This window comes from Asterias rubens, chromosome 15 (genome assembly GCF_902459465.1).
Source record: "Asterias rubens chromosome 15, eAstRub1.3, whole genome shotgun sequence".
NCBI classification, from domain to species: Eukaryota; Metazoa; Echinodermata; class Asteroidea; order Forcipulatida; family Asteriidae; genus Asterias; species Asterias rubens.
In genome coordinates, this window is record NC_047076.1 from 12,671,131 (window position 1) to 12,691,629 (window position 20,499).

Consider the following 20,499-nt stretch of genomic DNA (forward strand, 5'->3'; position numbering starts at 1 on the left):
CATGGACGTACCCCCGGACTAAGGTAATCTTTCCCCCACCCCGAAACACTTTGGCTGGGTTCGATTAGCTTCCGTGCGACCCTGCAGTGCTCATTCGGGTGAGCCCCTGACAAGGGGTGGGTTCGATTAGCTTCCCTTTGTCGACCCGTATGGTCGACCCCGAGGTGCTCATTTGGGTGAGCCCTTGACAAGAGCTAATCGAACGATATAATGATGGCCCTCGCGTGGTGACGTTATGCACCTCGGGCCAGCCCCAAACGGTGACTCGTTCCACAAGCAGGGCACTAACTTTGGGCTGACCCAGCCCAGGTGAACCCCTGGAATGACGTCAAAGCGGACGACAGGGACATATCGGGGTCTATCACGGGTAGTTATAACCCACCCAATATCAAATCTATAAAACTCCTTTCTTTGCGCATTGTGCTCCCCAGGTACACTCTTGGAGACTGTCCTATCACTCCTTGGCGGATGGTATGTATAATCATAGAGTAAGGACAGAGATTATGACTTGATTCAAAGTTTGTTCGAGTCCCGGTCGCGACTCTTAATTGTGCCTTATCTTGCAGCAAAACACTAATTAACTCTTATTTGCTTCCTTCACCCATACCACGGGTGCCTGGGCCGGGAGGAGGGTAGAGATTGAACATCTGTTTTTGGAGCGCTGTGGAACGTTGTGTCTGTGGCTGTGGGTGGGTGCCCATACAGGTTGTCACATAGTCTAGGTTCCTAGACTAGTTGTCACAGCGCGCCATCATACGGTGCGATTTACCCAACTTGAGGCTCAGGGAGATGAGACTTACCGGTGTTCAAATCTGTCTACCGGCGAGATCCTGTCCCCCACGTGGGAAACAGCCTGTGGAATGAGGGTGCAACAAAAAAGAAATAATAATAGAATATAATAAAAAAAAATCACAATGAATAATCTACTGTCAAGTCATGTAACGAACTAAGTGTATGAGGATTTAAATAAATGAGTTTTCAGCAAGTTTTTAAACAATGGAAGAGAACTACAGCATCTGATGTTATTAGGAATAAGGCGTTCCAAAGTTTAGGAGCACCAAGCGGAAAAGGCACGATCGCCATAAACGATGAGGAAGTTCTCCAAATAGTTAAAGGGGACTTAGCGAAGAACGAAGAGTGCGAGAGGGGACGTAAGGTACAAGACGATTTGCAATATAAGACCGAGTTCAGCCGATCTGAGTTTTAAATGCAATAAGTAGAATTTTGAATTGAATTCGTTGTCGAATGGGAAGCCAGTGAAGTTCCTGCAATAATGTGATCATGTTGTTTAGATTTTGTTATAGTAGCAGCAGTTCATATGTGATAAAGGTTTTTCGAATGGTATTTACAGTTCTTAAGTAATAATATGTCCGATTGACAGATCCGGCTGACATGTTTATCCATGTAGAATTAATGTTCTCATGATAAGCACTCTACTGGCTCAAACCAATTTCTGCTGCAGTTTGTCTCGTAAGTAAGATGCCGATTAGCCTTATATTATCAAAGGACTATTCCGATGTGTGTACAGATGGCTAGAAAACATCCATATTTCTGCCCGTATAGATAGTAATAATATTGACTAGTTTCCTTGGAGTCATCGCTCGTGAGCGTTCTTTGTCATGCGTGTAACCGCGCGACAGACGAAAACAACTCAAGTAAGACATATGACTTCTTCATTTATAAGAAGACAAAACATATTCATTGAAAACTATAATATAATACAAATTTCTCCAAAATGACAATTAGCATGCACCTAATTTGTATACGTTATAATAAAACATTGAATCAAAATGAAAACCCGGGACTAGGGTGAGTTTTTTTTTAACACGTCCAAAGGGGGTGCGATCAGGTCTATAATTAATGGACAATGGCGAGAAGGGCACAGTTGTTATGTTTCAAGTAACCGGAAAGATAGTTTACAAGATGACGGTTTTTCAAGAGGCGTAATAAAAAAATAATAGAAACTTTTTTTGTTAGCAGCAATCGAAGGCTGCCCATCTGCCCAATACAGGTTTTGATTCGTGACACGTTTTCTTACGGGAGTGCGTCCCCCGGTTGTGCATTAGAATGGGATATAGTCTGGGCCCACTGCCGTATTAAACGCCCTGACAGGGCAAGAAGTCAGGGCACCGTTAGCAGCATTTTTAGCTATCCGACGCCATTTTTCTCAACGGCGTGGGGTTACGTTGCGGATTCCTGAGCGAGAAAAAGACTGCAAAAGTGCGTAAATAGAGGAGAAAGGTTTGCATTTTACCTATTTGTGTATCCTTGTAACATTATAGCATAAACTGGTGTGAGAAAACGTAAACATTTGTTTGAAATTGTTATTCAGAATTATCTTTCTTTCTTGGGAAAAAAACCCCGAGTCGCATGGGAGTCGGCCGCATTGCTCGTGTGTATTGTTATGCAGCATGCAGTACAAAGGGCAAGGCGGTTTAAAAGTCAACTCGCCCGCAAGCCAGTTCATGTGGAAATCTTGGCTCGGTCTATTTGTATTTCCAGCACCACTTTACATGAGTTTACCATGGTCGTACGATTATCAGAATTAAAGCATCCGACTTTTTAAACAGCTAAACGAATGGAATTAATAATAATAAACAGGCAGCAGCACATTGTACCATTAAAAAAGCCATTGGAATTGGCCACTTTCGGTAAACAGTATTATTCAAAAAACAAAGACCCAAACTTCGTTCGTGTATCAAAACTTATATATGATGTTTGGGGTTGACTGTATATAAAATAACAAACCTGTGAAAATTTAGGCTCAATCGGTCATCGGAGTCGGGAGAAAATAACGGGAAAAACCCACCTTTGTTTCTGCACGTTTCGGCGTGTCAGGCAGGTGTTTACTTAGCCCCACTTGTGTGGCCAAGGATAGCTGAATCCTTAGCCACACGTCCACCCCATTTCCTCATGCAGCTAAGGAATACAACAATTCTGAAGCCTTATCTATGAGCCACCCGGCATTATAAATCGGCTGAATGTGTTCACATAACTCTTAGTCTTAGCTTGCTTTGTGTGTATTGAAAAGTGATACAAACAAAATTTTAAAAAGAAATTTTTAATGATAACTTTGCTACCTTTTGCCGACTCTAATTTCATCGAATCGTGCACGGCGCCGCCATCTTGGAATATGCAAATCAGCATGACGTCATCGGCCTGCCGTGCTGTGGGCCCGTGAGGGCGTGAATACAAATCAACAGCTGTTTTATGTGAATTAAGGTTGGGTATTTTTTGTGAACTACATAGCACGAGCGCGCAAAATTTTATTTGTTTCACTTTTCAATAAACACAAAGCGAGCTAAGAGTTAGGTGAACACATTCAGCCGGTTTATAATGCCGTGTGGCTCGTAGATAGCGCTCGCGAGAATTTTTGTATTCCTTAGCTGCATGAGGAAATGGGGTGGACGTGTGGCTAAGGATTCAGCTATCCTTGGCCACACAAGTGGGGCTAGTGTTTACTATGAATCTGTAATTCTCATTGTCGAGAATTGATAATTGTTTAAATGTTTTCTCAAAAAGTAAAGTATTTCATGGAATAATATTTCAAGAGAAGTCTTTTACCATTACCTTCTGTAAACCCTGCAAGTTGTTTGTGAATATGTGAACGGTGGTACGGTAGGCCCTAAATAAAACTTGAAATAGACCTTATGCATTGACGTCATCCAGCCGCCATCTTTGAGGTCAAACGGTGACGAAACAATTGAAACGCACATAGATTGACCAATGAACAACCTCCTTTTGACCTCAATGCGGGGGCGCCGTACTGAAATGACGTCATGTGCATAAGGTCTATTGTTAAATAAAAAAAAAAGGTGTTAAGCAAGTAAAAACACACATATTTGTTTATAATAATTGATAATACAGTGAAGTCATTAAAACATTCTTTGTTTCAGTGATTTATTTTTATAAACATCCCCTATGATTTACAAATAAATGTTGCCCTTTTTTTTATTCTAATCAAAAGTTTGATTGGCCGAACTGATAATGAACATGATTTTGCGGATATTTAATTTTAGGTTTTCCTTATCACCATCCATTCCAATTTACTTTTTCAAGTTATATTGATTATTTTTCCAGGCCAGGGGGGGGGGGGGGGGGGGGGGTTTGGAGGGATGGATGCACCAAGTCTCTCTTCTGACGATGAGTCAGTGTCAAAATATAATATATTATATAGCGACTCAGGTGAAATAGCGACTCGGGTGAAATAGCGACTCAGGATGTGCCGTGTGCATCAATGCAATGGATCTTTACAGTAGAATGTGTTTGAAAGCGGTTTATTGATGCAGCTGTATTGAAGCTTCCTTAAATGTTATAAATGGCAATTGATAAATTGACACTACAACAAGCAATGGAATTGTTTTAAAGCCTTTTTGATGAGTTTTAAAACTCAGTGACAAGCCTTTTCCTTTGTTTTTAGAGGGAATGGGTACCAAGGCATTTTCTCCTTGGTAAGGTCATCAAGAAAGTTTAAAAGTTTAAAAGGGCACAAAGGCTATTGTCCACCAATGGGCATGGGGGCATTCGCCTTGGTTGCTTTCGTGAAGTATTAGGCCTGAAATTAAGCGATAAATTGTTGTCAAGAAGTTGGCTGGCTTGTAGTTAAACCAAAATTTTTCCTGTTGTACTAGAGTGTATACAAGTAAGTTAACAATATGTGCTGTCCCAGTTTTCATGAAACCATGATTACAGCGAGAAACTAATTGCTTGCGGCAGATAATTTGCAGCAGTATGTCGCAGCAGTGGGCCGGGAAAGCGCGAGTGCAGTTGACACACCATGTTTAAAGCTGGTTGCGGCGGCAAGCAGTGTAGTGCGGCGCAACCATTGAAACCCTGATGCTTGGTTGACACTCTATTTTGGCGATAAGTTATATTTGCCCCAAATTAAGATCATTTTCCCCATCACGAGTGAAATTACTCCTGCCCCTTTAAATCTAGGACCAATGGTTTTCCGTTTCAGGGAAGTGCCCGTAAATGTTTGCTTGGCGACAAGATTCAAATGGTATGGGATATGTCTTTTCCCTTATGAGTGGGTAAGCTTAGCATGACATGCTTTGAAGCAGAGCGAGCTGTTACCATAGGCGTTGATTTAAACAAAAAACGCATATAAAAAAAATTAAAAAATGAATAGTAACAAAATATAAAAACTGCGGTAAAATGAAATACCTAGGGTAAAACGTGATAGAAAGTCATGCCTGTGTGAATTTCCGATGTGACATTTTTATTCAGTACAAGCGAGTAACATTTCTGACATGTGCAATGAACAGCAAACATCTGTAGCCGCCTGTTATCTTGATCTTTTAGCGTGCTGTACAATTGCAGGATTACGATGCACCATTCAAGCAGGGTAATTTTGTGAACTTGCTTGCACTTCGCCCTGCAACATTGCAAAATGTTCTTACTGGTCGCTGGCTTTAGCATTATAACGCACCATTCAAGCGGAGTAGTTTTGCGAGTTTGCTTGCGCTTCGTCCTGCAACGTCGCAAATGCGCTTACTGCTCGCTGGTTTCTGTGGCAAAGTCATGAGTTCTGGAGACTGCTCTAAGTTGATTGGTAGTTGGCAACATCTGATAGATTAGAGGTAAGAGCCACAACAACTGTTCACATTTTGTGAATAAAGTATGGGTTTGATGAACAAATGTAAAGTTGATTTTGGAACCCAAGATTCAATTATCAAGTTGAGGGATGTTTTTCATTAAATTCTATATTTCCAGGGGGTTTATTAGTCACTTTGAAGCAGAGTAGTGATAAAAAAAATTTTTGCAGGTGCTCTTAAAGGTGCTGCAGTTAGTGTCCTACTTGGATATTTTTTGTTTTTTTGCATGTACATGTAGGGTTGATCAGGCTTGATATTCTCCCTTTAATTTCTGTCTGTAAAATGTACTGAAATGTCGTTACAGCCCTTTATTATAAAGTCGGCCCTTTTACCCCCCAAAGACGTTTACTTTTCCTTCTCGGGGGTCAAATGTCTTGCCTGGTTTTTGTTATTATTATTTTTTAGAGATGCATCTAATTTTTTGTAATGATGCAAATAAACAATGCAAGCAGAATGTCATTTTAGTAATACAATTTTTTTATCTTTTGATAAACAGGTCTTCAAATTTTGTTGGGTTAAAGAAGACGCAAGCCAGGTCCTGAAGAGAAGAGAGGTGGCAAAAACCTAAAAGCAAAGTGAGTTTCTTATTTTGAACATCTACATGTATGTGGTAAATTGTTAAATGTAGTTGCACATATTCAGTGTGTGCCATCATGTACCTTGTCGGTAAAGCCTGGTTCATATTTCCTGCGAATCCATCAGTTGACTTGTGCTCAACTCCGGCGGTACATTCGCAGCGAAAACAGTTCATATCACATTTGCAGTCGAGAGATGTACGAACTCAGCTTAAGTTTTATGAGAAATAAACTCCTGTGGCTGTACTTGAAATTATGATAAGCGCCCTCGCTCACCATAGATTTAATTTTCAGGAAGTGTGCACAAATTCACTAACTGGGTGACAGTTTATAATGCCATGTACAGTCGCATGCTTGAGTGCTCTGTCCATGATGACATTGCATTCTTTAACCAATTTATATTTATTGAGCCGTGGTGTACAACTTTACATGAACATGTACGCAATGCCAAATCATGATCAGGGCTAAATTTCAGGGCTCTGTTTATCGCCAAAATCTGTGATTACGAACATGCACCAAGTTTCTGCAGCAGCTGTGTAAGCGAAGAATGCCTAGTAACTTGGAGTATGCACGCTCTCAAGCAAAAGATTCCTGCTTGAATTCCCTGTTTGTTGATTCATTGCTTACAGTAAGCAGAGCCATAAAATTTGGCCCTGATGGACACACAGCAACTTACACATCACGATTTATTGCAGCAAAGTGTTATTAAAGAATACACAGCAGGCCCACAAAATGTACATGTATTTCAAATACACTGAATTAGTAAGGTGTCTAATGTCCTCACATTATGGACTGAATGTTTCTTTTACACACTGAATCTTAAAGGGACCAGTGCCTTGGGATTGGCGTTGGGCCATGAAAAGCGTTGATAATTTTTTGTTTTGAAATGCACATGGTTAGAAAGATGTTTACAAGGTAGAATAAAACAATCCCCTCAAATATTCCACGAAGTTCCATGGTTTCCCTGTACATCGTGAACTAACAAGGCAAGCCATTTTGTGGAGACAATGTTAGTTCACAAAGTAAACGAAAAACCAGGCAATTTAAAAGAATGTTTGTGTGGACCATTTTAATCTACTTTTAAAACATCTTTCTAACCATGCATTTCATCACAAACGGTTTCAAATGCTTTTCAGGGACCAACTCGACCGATCAAAGGCAAAGTGTCCCTTCAATATTGAGTAGCAAATGATGATTTTTAATTAGCAACTGATAAATATTGTGTATCAGTTTCATAATATATGCTAAACAAGGGAAATGATTCACTGACATTGTGTTTATATAATTTCGTTTGTATCCTCTTTTCAGGTTTCTGTCCCAAGTGTCTGTCATGGAAAGAAATGGAGGAGGAGTTTGTCGGGAGTTCCTGAGGGGAGAATGCAATCGTGGCAGCTCATGCAAGTTTAGCCATGTGAGCCCTAAAGAGGGTGAGGGTGGTGCTGCCGGTGATATGAAAAGTGGGGTCTGTCGTGACTTCTTGAGAAATGAGTGCGATCGAGGCTCCCGATGCATCTACGAGCATCCTGCTGGACAAAAGGGAACCTCCAAGGCAGTCAAGTTCTGCCACAATTTCCAGAACGGTAGGTGCAGAAGTCAAGATTGCTCCTACCTCCACTGCTCCTCTGAAGAAGAAGAATATTACAAGGAAACGGGAAAGCTCCCTCCTGGCCTTGAAGACATGGTCAGGAACACCAGCGGCAATAAAGTCTGCAAAGATTTCCTGAATGGGAAATGCTTCCGCCCAAAGTGTAAGTTTCTCCACACGGACGCAGACCGTCTTGGAGGAGGGCCCCCTCGGAAGCGGCCGATGCCGTCCTGGGATAGCCGTGATGAGTTCCACCCCCCACCTCGAGAGGAGCGGGAGAGGATGCGCAGTCTGGTGAGCATGGTCCACGATCTCGAAGATGAAAACGTCGTCCTGCGGCATAAACTCAGCCGTATTCATCGCCAGGTTCTGGATCTTACCGATGACAACAAAGTCCTTCTTGACGAGAACAGACGTCTGCGAGCTCAAAACCCTGATGCTCTGAGAGCTCCTCCACGTCGCCCTGAAGCAGCTGCAGACGTCCCATCACTCGACAGCTACCTTAGAGACCGACCCCCAGGTGCTGTACCTTCACGAGCTGCTGCTGCTGCACTGGCTGAGGGCCCCCCACCAAGACCTAGGGCTCCTGGTTACGACGCCGACCGCCTGGCTGCTTATAATCCAGAACATCCAACACCATATGAGGGTCGTGCCTCCGATCGATACGACTACTAAGAGAACCTCAAGAACTTCCGAGTTTATGTACACTTTTTTCAGAACTTGGGACTGGCTTATTAAGTTTTAAAATGGCATGTGCAGAGGAAAGCGCTTTCTGATACTCATATTCCCTTTAACTGGGTTATGTGTTTGTTTTAATGTCTAAGTCGATGTTGCTTGTTGTTTGTTCAGACTCGTTCCGTTAGGTGCATCTATTAGAAAGACAAACAAACTTGGTACAAATTCTAAACCATTAAGTCAAAAGTAACAGCAACCTCAATAACGAGTGCAGTACATGAAACAAGTACAAAACATTTTTGTCAAAGCTTTTTATAACAGTAAATTTTTCCATTAAACAACTTACTTTTCATACTTATATTTGATTTTTTTTAATCCATCACTTCACTCTGAACTGCTGTATGAAGCGGACAAGAATTATCCTACAAAGGCATTGATCACTTCAAAGTCAGTACTATTATGCACACCGGGGGCTTGTTAGACAATCCTGTGTAGTATGATAAGCCTAGTCCAAATTTATAGCTACCGGTACAACTTTGGCTACAGCTTGATGCCATTGTAATCTAAATCATGCTTTGGTAATGGTGTATGGTATGTCCCATAGAAACATTTGTAGCCGTACACAAAAAATTGTGAGCCAAAAGGCCAAGTGAATCATTTTTCTTTTTCTTCAGTTGAGAAAGACTTATAGGCAGTGGACACTATTGGTAATTGTCAAAGACTAGCCTTCACAGTTGGTGTACCTCAACATATGCATAAAATAACTAACCTGTGAAAATTTTAGCTTTGTCGGTCATCAAAGTTGCGAGATAATAATGAAAGAAGAAAACGCCCTAGTCACACGGAACAAAACAATCACAGGAACAAAACGAAACGGGGGAAAAATTACACCCGCCTTAAAAAAATTCATAAAATCAAACACCACAAAACATCCGAACAAAGATCCCACGCAAGACTTTTTGAAGATTTTTGTGTTCATAATTGACAACTTACATATGCTTTTGTTTTTTTGTTTTTGTCTGTAAAAGCTGAAACTATAATGTAAGCCTCCATTGTGTGTGTGAAGCAAATAGTCTGTCAGTGTAGAATTTTGTAAAAATGTGTTGACTTTATAAAAGTGTTAAAACAAGTTAATGTACATAGTTGAGTTTCCGTAGATCTTGTGGAGTTCGGGACGGAATATTTTCAAGAAATTATCCTTTGGGCTACAGATTAACACTAAACTTAATAGTATTCATCCCAAACAAGTTTCATGTACATGTAGTTGTGACTGACTATTTTGAGTTATAGTTGCTGATTGCAAGCGCTGCTTTAAAGGAACACGTTGCCTTGGATCGGACGAGTTGGTCTTTTAAAAGCAGTTGAAACCGTTTGTTATGAAATACATATGGTTAGAAAGATATTTTTAAAGAAGAATATAATAATCCACACAAGTATCACTCGAAATTGCACGGTTTTCCTTTTACGTCGCGCACTAACACGATCTGCCATTTATGGGAGTCAAAATGTTGACTCCCATAAATGGCCGAACGTATTTCTTTGCGGCGTATAAGGAAAACTGTGCAATTTCGAGGCATGTTTGTGTGGATCGTTATATTCTACTTTTAAATTATCTATCTAATCATTTGTAATTCGTAACAAACGGTTTCAAACGCTTTTTAAAGACCATTTCGACCGATCCAAGGCAATGTGTTCCTTTAATGCTAGAATTAGAGCACAATGAACTTAAATATTAAATTTTGAACACGCTTCTTAATCAATAAAGTCAATGTACATGTACAGTATAATACTCTGTGTGTTTTTTTTTCAGTGAATTTTTTACAGCTGTGAGCATGCACTTGCATAATGAACATATACATGTACATGAGTTGAGTACAAACAGTTCGGTCTAAAACTAAGTACTAATTATCAAATAAATTACAGCGGATCATCCAATTATGCATTGAAAGTCAGTTTGTGAAAGTTGAAACATGAATTCTGAGCATGTTTTGTCGGACTTCATTTTAGGATGCATCAAACTTCAATTTTCCTTAAAGCATTTTGCTTTTTATTCAGATTTACATCACCTGTACATGACCTGTGGGTTGTACATTGCAGCGATTTGATTTAAAGTTGTAAGTTCAGCTGAGATTATTTAACCTTTTATCAATTTATTAGGTTGTTCCATGAACTGAGTGGTTAATGTTGTTGTTATTTGACTGCAAGTGGTTGCTTATTGTATTAAAGATTTGTTCTTAATAGAAAGAAAACAAAATTGTGTTTTTTGCATTTTTTGTCTACCTGAAGCATTTAGTAACAACACTGTGCATGAACACTGTACAGTACACGCATGTAACTATACATGTATGTATCTGTACCTGTATTCTCTGGGTGTTAGTGTTCGTGTTGTTGAAGGGGTTCCCAAAATAAAGACTGGTACAAAGCGGTCAATGGTTTCCTTCTATTGCCCTTTGAAATAAATTTTTCAGTTCGAAGTTTTAACAAAAGTAAATTTGGTGTTATAAATCTTTTGATGGTGAAAAATGAATAGTACAAGCAGTACATGAATACGATTTGTGTGTGTACATTCTGTAATCACCGCCAAGGTTTTGAAGGAAGCTATGTTTGTTTTCCATGTTTGCTTTCACCATTTGACATTTAAACACCCCTGTACACGATGAAATCTGTTTTGATGTGAATAAATGCAGGACTCATCATAAAATGCAGCTACATGTATATACAAAATATACATGCATTGTAGTACGCCCTTTTCACACGATTGTATCTCTTACTCCCTTGGAATACAACCTTGGGGAGGTCCTGGGGGTTACTGTTGTGCTCTTTCACATGTTCCCCATTGCATGTGTCAAGAATGCCCCAGGGTTATAGGTTGACCCCTACTCATGAGCAGGGGGTGGCTACTTTTGGGGGTAGATCAAGGGAAAAGCCAAATAAGTGTGAAAAGGGATGATATTTGTTCCCCGGGGCTGTCTTAGTGTACTGGAAGAGTGCTACATACATGTATGCAGTGTAACCCCAAACAATTTTTATGATTGTCACAAGGGGATGACCATTTTAAGTGTTTAAATTTAGAAGAGTTTTCAAGTTCTTTATAAGCACCGAGAAGCAATAGAAGAAAGCAAGCTAAAAGATAGAAATCCAGAATGAAAAGAAAGAAGCAAGTCAAAATGGAAAAGAAGTGATGTTAAAAAGTTAAACATCAAGAATTGAAGACCCCTAAAGTGTCTTTCCAGGAAGTCTTGACGTAAAAGAAGCAGAAAAAGAAATAAAGAAACAAGCAAAAAAAAGAGTTAAAAAGTAAACAAGAAAAAAGTGTAGAAACGTCTCATGAAACGTCTCTTGGTAAGAATGTAATTAACATGTTTTTATAATCCCCATTTCTTGCATTTTGAATGATCATTCTCAATAATGAAATAACTTTCACACTACTTTGTAATTTTAAGTCTAATTCACAAAGAATTGCTTAAAATGTATTTTTGGCAACTTGCAAATCGTGTTTGCCCTGTTTTTCTTACATCAATACATAAAGTTGTAAAATGTAATAATTTTTAGCCAGTTGTGTTGCATTTCTGTCGCAGAAAAATGTCAAATGTGACCGGCGTTTACATTTTCAGTTTTTTCATCTAAGATGAAAGCTAAACAATTGCAAACCGCCTTCCTGTGATGTTTTGATAATTTTTTCTTTGTTATTTGTTTTTAATTCAGGTCGTGGTTGAAAATTAAAAGTTGTGAATCAGCAGAAAAGTGTCTGGACTGGCTGGTGTTGACTGACGCTAAGCTGATCAAGTTGTTCCTGGTAGCTGTTTCTGGAACAGCAGAAGTCCCAAGGAATCCCGTTCTCCTAAGCATAAGGTTGCTCAATTTTTCTTCTAGCAACACTTCATTAATGCACTTCAGTTTTCCTAAACTGTATCTAGTGTTTCCTGTTATGTGAACAAGTTCATGTAGTTTAACTCTGTTCGCACTATAAACACTTGAAGGGAAATATGCCGCAAAAAAAAACTTCCTACAGAACTGACGACGTGATTTAAAAAGACAGCAGAAGCAAAACATAAAGTCGTACTCGTTGAAACAATTAAAACTGATTCAAAATGGCAGCCTACCTGACTGATGATGATTACATTGATCAAGGCATTTGTCGTTTCTTCTTGACGAGCGAGTGTTTCAGTGGAAGCAGATGCAAGTTTGAGCACCGCAGAGACTTGATGGACAAGAAGATTTTGTGGGTTTGTCTTCCATTCCTTGGAAACAAGTGCATATACAAAGACAAATGTAGGTTTGACCACCCAGAAAGAGTTAAAGGGTTGTCTCTGCTGGCGAGAATCTGTTGTAACTACCGCGGAATCAAAGAGGGGGGTATATGCGATGATAGTCAATGTCAATTGTTTCATTTCACTAAAACAGAGCATAGAGCCTACGTTCGGGATAAAATAATCCCTGAGAGGTATAGAGACCACCGTTGGGTGCAGCACAAAAGACCTCGTAAAGATGACAGTGGTTTGGTTCAGTACAGCAGTGATGATGAGAACTTTGATGGTGACACGAAGAGAAGTGATGACAACTTGAGAACCGATTCAAGACCTCAGGATAGAAATGAGAGGTCTCGCAATCAGCGTGAACGGAGCAGGAGTCCACTCCATTCAACAAGTGGTCAAAGTCGCAGAGAAGAATCTCCAGTTGCTGCAGACCATGAGAGGCGCATAAAGAAGTTGAGAAAGGTGGCTAAAGATCTCCGCAACGAGTTAAACGACTTGTGGAAAGACAATAAGCTCTTACAGAGGCAGCTTGACGATCACAAGGAGTTTCACCAAAGAGACCAAGAACTGATCACAGACCTCATGAAATCAAGAGATAAACTTGAGGAAGAAGTTAACGCATTGAGTGGCATGAAATCCCAATTGACCACTCAAATGACTGACCTGTTTGGTGACAACAAAGTAGTTGTTGAAGAGAACCAGCGTTTAAGAAGACTACTGCAGGAAGCCCAGTCCCGGCCACCGACAATCACACACAGCCAGCCACCACCAGTTCAACAACCCCTCGCAGACCAATTTAGATCTTCACTTAACTCCTCTTCCTATCCCCAGCAGTCAAGCTGGAACTAGTTTTGTTAATGGAGTCAAAAGGGGAAAATGTTGACGCTAGTGGAAAAGTAGATCGCATGTAGTTAACCCAACTTTGACATTTAGAATTTGACATGGAAACAGATGATGATTTGGACAGGTGTATGAAACTTAATTGTCACTGTTAAGATTCCTTTTGTTATTTGTTGTTGGATAAAGTGAAGACTGTTGCATAGGCTATGTTTGTATCTTAACATCCATGGCTGTAAATTTGAACGATTTACATGTACATGTTCATCACAAGCATTTATGTGCTGTACAGATTCTATGCTAAGGAGTCAAACATGCTAGACTTGTTAACAATGTTAAGCTGTATCATGTGCTAGGCAAAAAGCTCTAACAGGATTTCCTTCATTTTTTTTCAATTGAAACAGATTTTTGGACAGGCCACTCCGCAGCAACCACTCCGCAGCAACAACTTTGCAGTAACAACTTTTGCATAGAGGCTGCCGGTAGACATACGCATGCACTGAGCGCCGGTCGTGGGCCAGCAACATCAGCAGCCGGGCAGTAATCAGCAGTCGGCACACTGCAGTGTAGGCGCCAGCTTTTACCCTAGCCACTAGACAGTTGATGCCAGCTGTGCAAGCAGCAGCAGGAAGTTGCAAGCAGCTTTTAAAGGTGCAGCTGCCACTGCTGCGGGTTCAGCACATCCTTGCCGAAGCACTTCTCTTGCGGAAGCACTACCCTTGCGGACTCCCAACCCACAAGGTTATGTAACAGTACATTAAGATAGCACTGCTCAAGCTGCCTATAAACAATTGACAAAAAAAAAACATTGCTGTGCATTAGGTTGACGCTATTGCTGGTATTTCTTGAACTATTAACATTTACTTAACAGGTTTCCTGCAGGCTTTTTTTGTGTGTGGGTATTTTTAAAACCATTCAAGATGTCTTCTGAAGGAAAAGATTATGGTGATGATGTGTGTCGTGATTTCTTGCGTAATGTTTGTAATCGTGGGAAAAGTTGCAAGTTTAAGCATCCAGAGGATGCCGAGGGAAGTGAATCAAGAGGCGGAGGCAATAGCCATCAGAGGTATGCTTTTTGCCATGATTTCCAGAATAGGGAATGTGTCCGAGGTAATTGTCGTTTCCTGCACTGCTCCCGTGCTGAGGAAGACTATTACAAAGAAACAGGGAAGCTTCCACCCCATCTTGAAGAAAAGGTGTCTCGCGGTTACGGGGTAGGTGGTGAGGAGCTGCGGAGCGGAAATGATGATGTTCCCGTTTGCAGAGATTACCAAAAAGGCGAGTGTAACAGAGGAAGCAAGTGTAAGTTCCGCCACATGAGCCGTGGGGATGTTGACTATGAGGATCGTCGACGCATGCGTGCTTTCTATGACCCTTATGGCGATTTTGAGTTTGACCGCATACGTCGCAGGCCTCCGTTTGAAAGTCGTTTTGGCTATCTTGATTTCGAGACCGGGCGTTCTGCTGATGATCACTACGGAGCGAGGAGCGCAATCCGTGAGAGGATGCGAAGCGCAAGTCGTGACACCAGAGATTTGGAGGATGAAAATCAGGTCTTGCTGCGCAAGGTTGAGGCAATGCGCAAGCAAATCTCTGATCTGACCGCAGCGAATGAGGTCTTGCTTGAGCAGAATGCACGCTTGCGGGCATCAAAGGTTGAAAATACAACCAATGCTATTCTGCAAGCTGAGACACACCTGGTTCGCTCTACTGCGACAGGTGTACCCCTTCTCTCACAGGGAAGTGTTGCTGTTATCCAGAAGAATGCCGGTTCACAAGGTGCTTCAGGTGTCACAGCAATCAATCTTATTGGTCAGCAGGAGGGTGGACTTGGCGACAGGTCTCAGGCTACTTTGATTGCCCCTGATATGCAGACCATACCAGTGTCTGTGTCTCTGCAGCAGGAGTTTCAGCCGGTGTCCATATCCTCTGTTATGACCACCCAGCCATCCCTGCCCCTGCCAACCTCTATACTGACCTATCCAATTGTGTCACATAACATCCACACTGGGTTGGGTCGTTAAGCTGTTGAGCAAAATGCTATCATTATAGGGACACGTTGCCTTGCATCGGGCAAGTTGGTCTATGCATATGGTCAGAAAGATGTTTTGAAAGTAGAATATAACGATCCACTCAAAAATGGCTTGTAATTGCATGATTTTCCATATACATGTATGGCACGCCATTACTTGTTTGTGGAGTTTTTTACTCAAAAAATTGGCTGACAATGTTAGTTCTCAAAGTAAAAGGAAAACCACGCAATTTTGAGGCAAATTTTTGTGGATTGATATATTCTACTTATGAAACATTACTTTGAAAAACCAGTTTCAAACGCTATTCATGGACCAACGCGACCAATTCAAGGCAACGTGTCCCTTTAATGCTTTGAGAAGGATATTTGTGGATTTTATCACTGTGATCACCGTTGCTGTTCACTCTTTGACGCTACTTGGCTATATCTGCATTCCATACAAAAACTAGTTTAGTCTTAAAAAGTTTTTTTTACTAACCCAAATACATGTTCTTATTAAGTTTTTGTTGATCTTTCGGTTTCTGCACTTGGGAAAACACCAGTTAACTTGTAATGGTTTGTTTTAGGCCCTATTCACAACTGTGCCATTTTGAATAGTTTGTGTTGCCATCTGAACTCATTTGGTCCTAAGCGCATTTTGTAAAAAAAAAAAATGCTTCAATTGTTTTCAATACTTCTCAAAAAACACACCAACAAACAAAAACAGCAAATGAGTGACAACGTTCTTGGAAGAATGATTGAGCCATTAACTTTTTCAGTACATGTATTTGTATATTTTTTGTTCATTCAATATTAATTAATTAGTTGTATTTGGTAGCTTTGTATTTACTCAGATTTGTTGTAATTTGTTTTTAATATGTACCATAGAAAGGAGTTGACCATATTCCACTTAACTGTGTATTTCACAAAATTCCTGTTAAAAATGTCTGCTTAATAAAGGAACACGTTGCCTTGGATAGGACGAGATAAAAACCGTTTATAACCGATCGTTACAAAATGCATATGGTGGGAAAGATGTTTTAGAAGTACATGTAGAATACCTCGAAATTGCTTGGTTTTCCTTTCACTTAGGGAACTAGCATGGTCGGCCATTTATGGGAGTCAAAAATTTGACTCGCTCCCATAAATGGCTGATTGTCTTATACGCTGAGGTAAAAGGAAAACCGAGCAATTTCGAGGCGTTTGTGTGGATCATTGTTTTCTACTTTTACAATCTCTTTCTACTCATATGCATTTTATTAAAAACAGTTACAAACGCTTTTCAAAGACCACCAAGATCGATCCAAGGCAACGTGTTCCTAAAGGACAAAAATCCGGCTCACTCAAAACACAGGCAACAGAATCATTTTAAAATATAACATTGTTTATCAATTCAGACAAAAGATTATCTTACTTTCATGTGACGTGTGGAAAATAAAGTGGAGAAAACCTTTCAGTGACGAATCACCCTTCATTTGTAACTTTTCGTTTTACTGAAGATTTTTTTGTGAACACATGTATTCTGCATTATGTCGCTACATTAAAAGTTGCGTTTATGTTTGACTTTCAGTTTTATGAACTTTGCTTGAGGTGACATGTTCTTTTGTATTATCACATGTAAATTTTGTGGACCTAATCTTTGTTATAAACTTACATTAATCTTTGTTATAAACTTGTATTTTTATTGATATCTGAAACAAAAAGTCGCATCCCCTTAAGGTGATCCCCTAGCTGCCGCTTCCCAGGTTGTATTGTAATTTGGGTGTGATCCCTGGCTACACGGCAGTTAACGGTTGTATGGCTTCTGACTGGTACCCCCGAACAAAAGATATTGACAAAATAGGGACACCGCCAATATAGGGCTAGATAGCTCAGTTGGTAGAGCGCTGGCACGTTAATCCAGAGGTCGTTGGTTCGAATCCCACTCTAGTCAATTCTTTGTTCAACCCCAAAAATCATTTACAAATTTACCCAGTCAGTTTCCCTTGTGGTTTATATTGATAAACTTACATTACAAAACCTTCAGACATCAAACTCAGAATTTACTGAAAGGCAGTCCAACAATGAATGGTACAAATAAATGTAACTCGACCATAAGTCTATGGCACATGCAAATGTAATACATGATATGCATGTGAACTTAACAGTTTGAGACTTAATTCATATAAGCGTGTAAATTGCAAACAAATATCACAAGCGACCTTAATTGTTGTTTAAGATCTTTCGCATAAACTGCACATGCATATGACACTTTTGGAAGTTCTTTTCAAAATTAAAAAAAGAAGAAGTTTTATTTGTATCACTGAATATTAATCGAATTCTCAATGAAAGTCATTATCCTTGTGACAACTGTATACATGTACATGTTTGAAAAAATAGTCAGGCCCTGCTACCACGTAAGCATTTTTGTTAAATTCATTTTTTAGTAGAATACGGTAGAGATATTTTGATAAGTTTATAGTTGTTAGATACAAAGGCCAATTACAGGCTCATTGTTTGTTGGGCTCGGTAACAAATTATCGGCATTTTTTTTTCACAATTTATATGTGGTGAAAAACGTTAACTGAGTAAACTAAAATAAGTAAAAAAATCGGCTTCAGATTCTATTAAGTGTATCAGTCACAAAAAAGTAGAATCAAAATAAAAACCGACTATTGCATTGTACATAACGCTTTTATTAGAAAACCCAAATTAATGTTTTATCTGCATTTTTTTTCATCTGCAAATCATAATCACATGATCGATGATGATAATAGCCCCACTGCTCTTAAGATCCATTGGTGCGAACTATTAACTGTTAAAACAATGGCGATTACATTATACAAAAGTGGATTTTAAAAAAGCCTGTGCGAACATTCTAATGAAAATTTACTTGTAATTGTTCCATATTCAAAAGCCCTCTGTAATGACATGTAATAACATAAAATAGCATGTAAAACTAATGTGTAAAAGAAACAGGGCCGCACTGCTATTCACCTTTTTTGGATAAGTGGCCACTGAAGACCTTTATCATGGTGCAGACATCTGGAAGAGGCTGGAAGAACAAAGTAGTCTGGTTCCTATTTGCATAATGATAATTAGCATTCATTATTGTTATTCAATACGGGGAATGTGACCAAGATGGCAGCATGATAATGGTCTATTGTTACTAGTAACGATTAACACTGCCTTTCGCAAATCTTTTCCCAATTCCTGGAATGGCAAAAAAGTTAAAGGCATTTTCGTTATTTGTATTTTGTATCTGTGTGCAAAAAGTTAGTTACAATTTAGTTATGAAATATGGAATTGTGGCAAAATTGCACCTTCACCAGTTTAGTTATTTGTTGAGCATTGGGATGAATGAAAACTGCATTTGAGTACATGCTTGTATTGGCCTATATGCATATAATGCAGCTACATACACAGTTATTTACTGGTCGAATGTTGCATCAAAAGAGTTGCTTACTAAAATGGTGTCCAGAGATCACATCATTTTGTGCATTCCATGCTCTTAATATGTAGCCCACTGTTGTGTAGGAATCATTACATGAACTAAATTGCATATTGACACATTGCATTTGATAGGTTACTGTTGACTTATATGGAGGCCTACTGATATTTAGTATTAAACTTTCTTGTCTCTTTTGAAAATCAATTTGCCCATGACCAAAGGATTTCATGTTATTTAATCGAAATAGTGTATCATTTCTCTATATCAACAGATTTGTCACCACTGTCATTGGTTATCTAACCACGAACTAAATTGGCGGCTTGCCAAATGCACCAAAATGTCAAGCAAGTTTGATGAATCAAGGTAGGCTTAATTCTAAGCGATAAAGTGGATTGTTTTTCCCAACGAGGGATGTATTGTTGAAGTTCATTGTCTGTTGTTGTAACGGTTTGAACGACGCCGTACAAGACGTTTCAATTATTGTTAAATAAATTTGTTATTTTCATTGTTAATAAAAATTTGTTCTATTTGTATTTAACTAAGCACCGATCATGATGTTGTTAAGCACACATTCTTTATAGCAGGGCCCAATATGAAATTGTGTCTAGCAAGTTTCTCTGCTAAGCATAATCGGCAGGGAACCAAGTCGAACAGTGTACATAACGAGGAGTTTTGGCTGGTAACTTGTTTCTGCTTAGCAACAATGTGTCTTTGCTAAGCCACTTTCGTGCTTAATTATTATAACCGGCTTAAAATACGTTGACGAGATTTAAGACCATTCCTGTATAGATTGTAGATTGTGTGCTCAACAAGTTCATGAAGATACAGGCTTTGTCATTGTGTCTGATTAATGTCCACATAAACTTCAGGCATGCAGCTTTCCCTCTTTTTAAGCGTCAGTTTTACCATTCAAAATTGAAAAGTACATGTAATACTATACAAAAATATTTAAATTTTGTAGTTTCTTCTTTTGTGAAGTTACAGTTGCATGCCTGAAACTTGAAATATGCTAAACTGATCAACATACTTCTTTAAAGGCACTGAACACTGGTAATTGTCAAAGACAAGTATTCTCACTTGGTGTATCCCAACAAATGCTTAAAATAACAAACCTGTGAAAGTTTGGACTGATTTGGTCATTGTAGTTGCAAGAACATGTTGAAAGAGAAACACCCTCGTACAAAATAGTGTGCTTTCAGATAGGAATATAAGGATTCTGGCCAGTAGTCTTAATATTTGAGTGGGAGAAATTACCTCTTTTAAAAATAAGTTTGGTAACTAATTTGAGTAATGACCAAACGTGTCCAGTGTCTTTAACAGGGCTCACCGGTAACAAAGATCAACAGTGCTGTTACTGAACCAGAGGGTCAATCAGGTCCTTTGTTTTTTACCACTGGGGATTGGGTTGAGAGGGGGGGGGGGGGCAATAGCAAGCCCATTTTCTTGAGGAAACAATACAGTATTACTATAAGTCACTACATGCAGATGACTGGTTTTACACGCTTCCTGTGAAAAGGGGTGTTTTTACAAAGC

General features: G+C 39.5%; 1 protein-coding gene and 1 non-coding gene across 2 annotated transcripts; both read left to right on the top strand.

Moving 5' to 3' along the window:
* Positions 1-2,126: 2,126 nt before the first annotated feature.
* On the top strand, positions 2,127-16,612 carry LOC117300285. Its single transcript, XM_033784019.1, has 6 exons — positions 2,127-2,241; positions 6,094-6,172; positions 7,481-8,430; positions 12,531-13,526; positions 13,930-14,065; positions 14,382-16,612. Exons 3-6 carry the CDS (start codon positions 7,503-7,505, stop codon positions 15,547-15,549), a joined length of 3,228 nt encoding a protein of 1,075 aa, XP_033639910.1. The 5' UTR covers positions 2,127-2,241; positions 6,094-6,172; positions 7,481-7,502; the 3' UTR covers positions 15,550-16,612.
* A 784-nt stretch (positions 16,613-17,396) lies between these two features.
* Positions 17,397-17,469, top strand: Trnan-guu. Its single transcript has one exon. It is a non-coding gene; the product is annotated as a tRNA-Asn (tRNA).
* Positions 17,470-20,499: the final 3,030 nt, after the last annotated feature.

Coding starts and splice junctions, on each gene's coding strand:
- LOC117300285 (XM_033784019.1), top strand. CDS start 7,503: ATGGAAAGAAATGGAGGAGGAGTTTGTCGGGAGTTCCTGAGGGGAGAA. Junction 8,431..12,530: donor CTCCGATCGATACGACTACT/AAGAGAACCTCA, acceptor TCAAAATGGCAG/CCTACCTGACTGATGATGAT. Junction 14,066..14,381: donor GCAACATCAGCAGCCGGGCA/GTAATCAGCAGT, acceptor CTTGAACTATTA/ACATTTACTTAACAGGTTTC.